General features: G+C 43.0%; 1 protein-coding gene across 2 annotated transcripts in view; it reads left to right on the forward strand.

The window, feature by feature from the left end:
• SNX18 (sorting nexin 18) overlaps window positions 1-6,000 on the forward strand; it is a 64,130-nt gene extending 58,130 nt beyond the window's left edge. Inside the window, exons 2-4 of one of the 2 annotated variants that reach the window (XR_010378289.1) lie at window positions 1,187-1,230; window positions 1,673-1,912; window positions 2,997-6,000. Coding sequence is in view for 1 of the 2 variants with exons in the window: in XM_064480620.1 (XP_064336690.1) it covers window positions 1,187-1,194 (8 nt within the window). In the remaining variant the exon portion in view is untranslated. Of the gene's footprint in view, window positions 1-1,186; window positions 1,231-1,672; window positions 2,536-2,996 lie in introns of those variants that run through there. The other variant, XM_064480620.1, reaches the window with a different exon arrangement.

Below are 6,000 nucleotides of genomic sequence, written 5' to 3' on the forward strand. Positions count from 1 at the left end.
GGTTGAAATTCAGATATAGACTGAGCTGTCTGTCAACTTTATGCCAGTGAAATATTTACTCCTGTCTTACATATGTTGGCAGCAGCTGGTACTAAAATCATGGACAGTTTAATAACAAATCTCATGAGGCATCTCTGAAGAAAGAGCAAAGATAACTGGCCAATGGACCAGGCAGCAAGGGACAGTCAGGCTGGCCTCACTTGCATGGGAGCTGGAACTGTCATCTCAGGTTGAGGGTGGGTAGCGAGTTGGGGGAGAGGAGCCCATCTCTGGTATAGAGACTTGTCCTCAGTCTAAGGAAGGCTTGTCCTCAGCAGTATGTATTACACCCAGCTTTGGTCTGGACCTACAATTGTGCAAAGCAACCGGAGTCTCTGGATGTGGGGAGAAGAGATGAGACACAAGCAGACAGCCTCCAGAAAACTGAAGGAGAGGAGGGTAGGAATCTGTGACTTTGCATCGATCCAGGGGAGAGCAGTTACTCATGGCCATGTTCTATTTTTTTTTTTTCTTACTTAACTGAATGTTATCAACTTTGGTTTTGATTTTAGAAAGCAGGTTAGATCCTTGAATTCTCTCGAAGTATTTTTTGCTCCTCTTCACCTACCTGCCCCCTCAACCAGGATGTGAGTCAGAGAGATTAAGTTAAGAAGGTGACATTTCCCAATGTGGTGCTTCTACCAGTGGACGCCTTCTTCCGTTTCCTCCCTCCCAAAGCTCTTCTAGGCTGCTGGACTGGCCTTGTGGTCAGAGTAGGTGGCAACCACCAGCTGGAAAGATCCCTGACCTCCAAAGTCCCTGGGCGGTGCCAACAGCACTGCTATTAGAGAAGGTCATTCCAGAATCCTGGTGTTCCCTTTTTAAAATGCAAATGCCTGTGAAAAAGAGGATAAAGTCATTTACCCAGTACAAGACTTCTCTTAGGATGTAGTCCTACTTTACAAAGGAATTGTGTAACAATATGAATGAGGTTATCAGAGGCTTCTCTGCCTGAGGGCCAGTGTGCCATCTCTCTCTCCTCCACTTTCTACCAAAAAGACTCCTCAGGAATAAATAGAGCATTCCTGATGGAGGTAAAGGGACCTGGGAGACGCTGAAAGCAAAAAGCAAACAAAAGGCCTTCACTCTGGGACTTTACTCAGGGCTGGCTTGTTTGGCTAATTTTGTTGTTGTTTGCCCTCTTTAGGACGATGAGCAGGAAAGAGCTCTTCCCCCAACAGTGAGAGACAGGTAATTAGTAACAAATATTAACTAGTATATATAAAATAAACACCAAGTTTCTTCTGTATGGCACAGGGAACTATATTTAATATACTGTAGTCACCTATAATGAAAATAAATATATGTATGACTAAAACATTATGCTGTACACCAGAAATTGACACAGCATTGTAAACTGACTGTACTTCAATAAAAAAAGAAGAAGAAAAAGAAGTCAAGTTCACATTCACTGCTAGCTCTGTCTGAAAGAGAATTAATAAAATGGCCACGTTTAGGCTAACATTTTGCTTCCTTTTATGTTTGCCCTTAAAATGGTCAACTGACTTGTCTGACTGGTTGCTACTCACAGCTCCAGGCCCATTGTTAAAATAAAGCTATTAATTGTACTGTTTCTGCTTTATTCCAGTAATCAAAAGTAATAATCACACTTGGTTTCTGAGTTGTTCTCCAGGGAGAAGGTCATAGAACTGTAACCTTACAAAATGGCCTGAATTACCAAGAAGACCATGCCTTGGATGCTTACAAGATAAAGAGATCGAAGAAGTGACAACCGGTAGCCTCTATAGAATTAGTCCGGGAGGCATCAGGACACCACTCTTAAGTCTTATGACGGGAAAATGATTCTGTTGATTGTTATCGATGATTTATTGTTTGAGCTCTGGCTATGTCATCACCCTACCCCATCCCCAAGGTGAGTTTGCAGTTTTGAAGGCACTAGCCTGCTGTGAGTCCTCTTTGCCTGGCAAAGTAATAGAGTTGTTTCTTTTCTTCTCTGCTCTAAGACCTGGTCTCTGACTTTCAATCTGGCCCACCAGGGACAGGGGCTGATCTTCTGGCAACACATCCAATGGCAGTGGACTGTAGGAGGCTGTAGGAGAGTGTTCTAGCTCAGGAGCCAGATACCCTGAACTCTGAGAACTTCCACAGCCACCAACTGCCTGTTCTATGGCCTTAGCAGGCCACAGTCTACTTTCTATGTCTCAGGTGTATATGTCAATGGGACAGAGAACACCTACTCTATCCTCTGTAGATTTTTGTAGGCCTGCAACCATTACCGCTACGAGCTTACAGTAGGAATGGCTGTGCCCCTTCCTGCCCCATTCCTACAGTGGTTCCCCAGGTGCTATGTGCTTGGAAATGAGTGAGTAGCTGGGACTGGTGCCAGGAAAGGGCCGTAGATCAGACTCAGGTGAGTAGGTCAAAAAGGGATGAACTATGGCAACTTCCTATTATCCATCCATCGTGTGTGTGTGTGTGTGTGTGTGTGTGTGTGTGTGTGTGTGTGTGTGTGTGTGTGTGTGTGTGTGTGTGTGTCTATCAATGCATTCATTTGACACATATGAATTGGGTACCCAGGGTATGCCAGGCACTCTGAGACCTTTTGTATCTCTCCTCTGGGCCTGAGTATTTGCTGGACTCTAGCAGTGAGAGAGCATGAGGGCAGTCTTTGTTTTTACTTATTCCTTTGGAACATCCAGGCAGGCATTTCTGTTCTTATCCTAAGACCAGAACCTACACGTGGCCTGGGGGCAGGGAGCAGCCCCGCCTGCCAGGAGAGCTCTGACTATCCTTTCTGTCCTGTTCTATTAGAGAGGCTTTGCTCCAGGGCAGCTAGTAACCAGTAACTGGCAGTAGCACCAGAAAGGGGAGGTGTAATTTGGGGCTGGCAGGGGAGGGGAGATGGCAGATGAAGTTCACTTGGCATCATCCTCCCACCTGGTCTCCACCTCTGCCTTCTGCTTCTCTTGACCTTGACCTTCTTGCTCACTCTGCAGGCTTCCTCCTCACTGACCTGTCAGCTGAGACGTGGTCCACTTCCCTCTTCCCCCATTTCTCATCTGCTCCAGCATGAGGTAATAATGACACATGACTGGGAAAAAAATTTCAAAGTATTTTTTAATGAAAAAAGAGCATATCGCATTTGTCAAAACTCATAGAATGTACATCAGGAGTGAATCCTAATGTAAACTATGGACTTTGGTTGATAATAATGTGTCCGAGTTGGTTCATCGATTGTACCAAATATGCCACATTGATGAGAGATATTGAGGGTAGGGAAGTATATATGTGTGGGTGGGGAGGGCTATGTGCAAACTTTCTGTGATTTCTGCTTAATTCTGCTGTGAACCTGAAATGGCTCTAAAAAATAGTCTATTAATTTAAAAAAAGAAAAAGATCATATTGACAAGTAGGGATTTGGAGACAGATTTGGGGTGTGGTTTTAAGGCACTGCTGGAGTTTTATATAACTCCCTATTCTGTTTCACTGTTAGCCAAATTTCTGAAACTAGCATTTCCATTTGAGAGACAGTAATCTCACTCACCCTCCTCACAGCCAAGAGTCAGAAAAAGCTCCCAGAGTGAGCAAAGCCCCCGAAGAATCATGGACCCACTAGAATGGCCATCGCCCAAGGCAGAGCCTTGGCAGTAGTAAAGCCCTAAGAGTAAGGCTGCCTGTCTGGGGATCACCAGGCAGCAGACAGCGAAGGCAGGACCCGGGGGAAGGCCAGTGGCTCGGATACAGAGGGCAGGAGAGAGCTGGGAGGGTTGGTGGGGCCACTGGGAGAAAGGTTGTAGTCTGGCAGAGTTTTGGAGCCTGTTTTTGAGATTCCAGGAAGTTTTTCTCGTTCTCCTCTGTCTCCAGCGCTGCTGGTTGAAATAGAGTGTTCCTGACAGTAAAGGAGGCTGGCAGGATCTGGGGAGAAAATCCATGGAAATGGTTCCAGGTGCCAGTTGGGCATTTTTACTTGGATTTTCCCATCCCCATTTAGCACCCCATTATTATACATAAAATGCAATATGTAATGTGTATGTAATTTATTGTCTGTAATGGAGTGGTAAAATACATTGTTTACCTGTATATGGCATGTATAATGAGAATTACCAGGCTCAGAACTACTTGAAAATCATTAAAAATTTTAATCCAAAGAATGTTACTTGAAATTTTAAGAAGTCTTGGGATATCAGAACTTGTATTTTATCTGAACCGAGGACTCAACCAGCATGCCTCAATTCTCAGAGGCAAATGATGTAATTTAACAGATTTTTCAGCTGTTTGTGCTTCCTTGAGTCCTGGCTCTGGAATATGTTAGAATCCAGTAATCAAAGGGAAAAGGATAAGAGAAAAACCCAGTCAGAGATGCCCAGGAGGCGACTGGTGTGTGGGCCTCATTTGGTCTTTTCTTTGCTCCCTGGAAAGTCAAAGAAAAGCCCTCCATTCTTACTAATCCATAATCATCAGGCCGAATCTACAGAACTCAAGTGGGAAAAACTACAAGCAAGAATGGGAATTTATTTCAACTCTACAAGCATTTAATGGGTGCCTTCAATGTGTTAAGTGCTGGAGTTACACAGATGAATAAGACCTAGCCCTGCCCTCAAGGAGTTTGCAACAGATTTAGGGAGAATAGAGCAGAGAAGAGAAAGAACACTAACAATTGCTGAAGACCTAATTCATTCATTCACCTAACAAAAACTTCTAAGTGTCCATTGTGCACCAGACATTATTTTAGGTGCTGGGGATGCAGGAGGGAAAAGCCAGATGCGGGACCCCTGCTCTTAATGGAGGTTTCATTCCAGTGGAGCAGACAAACATGCATTTTAAAAACGCCATGCTTACAGTATGGTGGCTTCTCAAAAAGTTAAACATAAAATTACCACATGATCCAGCGATTCCACTTCTAGGTCTACACCCCAAAGAATGAAAGTAGAGATTAAAACAGATATTTGTGTACCTGTTTTCATAGCAGCATTATTCACAATAGCAAAAAGGTGGAAACAACACAGTGTCTTTTGATGCATGAGTGGATAAACCAAATGTAGTATAGATGTACAATGACATATAATTCAGTCTTAAAAAGAAATGTTCTTACACAGGCTACAACATGGATGAACCTTGAAAACACTATGCTAAGTGAAATGAGCCAGACACAAAAGGACAAATGTTATATAATTTCACTTTATATGAGATACCTAGAATATGAAAATTCATAGAGACAGAATGTGTAATAGAGGTTACCAGGGGCTGGAGGGAGGGATAATGGAGAGTTATTGTTTAATGAGTAGAGAGATTCAGTTTGGGAAGATAAAAAGTCCTGGAAATGGATAGTGGGGATTCTTGTGCAATGCTGTGAATGTGCTTAATGCCACTGAATTGTGTACTTAAAAATGGTTGAAATGGTAAATTTTATATTGTCTATTTTACCACAATAAATAAACTAACAAAGAAACAAAAAATGTCATGCTGATAAGAAGGGCAAGAGATGACTGGGTATGGACGTTAGTCTGGGTGGTCACAGATGGCCTTCCTGAGGAGTTGCCATCCCAGCTAAGATCTGAGCATCAAGAATAAGCACAAAGTGGGCAATCAGAGGGAAAAGCATACCTAGGAGATGGAAGCAACCATCGTGTTTCTAAGCTCTTAGGCATGTATGCACATTCTCCCTTAGAGTTACTTATGCACTTAAGTGGGAAGATAACGACTGAAATAGAGGCAGGTTTAAGAATACAGAGAAGAAGGAAATACATTCTGACTCAGAAAATTTGAGATGGATTTATGGAGGTAGTATTTTACTTGGGACTTAAGCCATAGGTAGAGAGAAATTCATGGGGAGAAAGGCTAAAAAAATGTCCTACATGGAAGGAGGAGTATGAGCAAAGACTCAAAGTTGGAGTTTAGATATTTTTTTTTAAAAGAAAGATTTAATTTGAAGGCTGTAGAAAAATGTAGAGCTATGCTTTTCACAATGGAGTGCTAGGGACCAGGGATGTATGTATGAGC

This window comes from Camelus dromedarius, chromosome 3 (genome assembly GCF_036321535.1).
Source record: "Camelus dromedarius isolate mCamDro1 chromosome 3, mCamDro1.pat, whole genome shotgun sequence".
NCBI classification, from domain to species: domain Eukaryota; kingdom Metazoa; phylum Chordata; class Mammalia; order Artiodactyla; family Camelidae; genus Camelus; species Camelus dromedarius.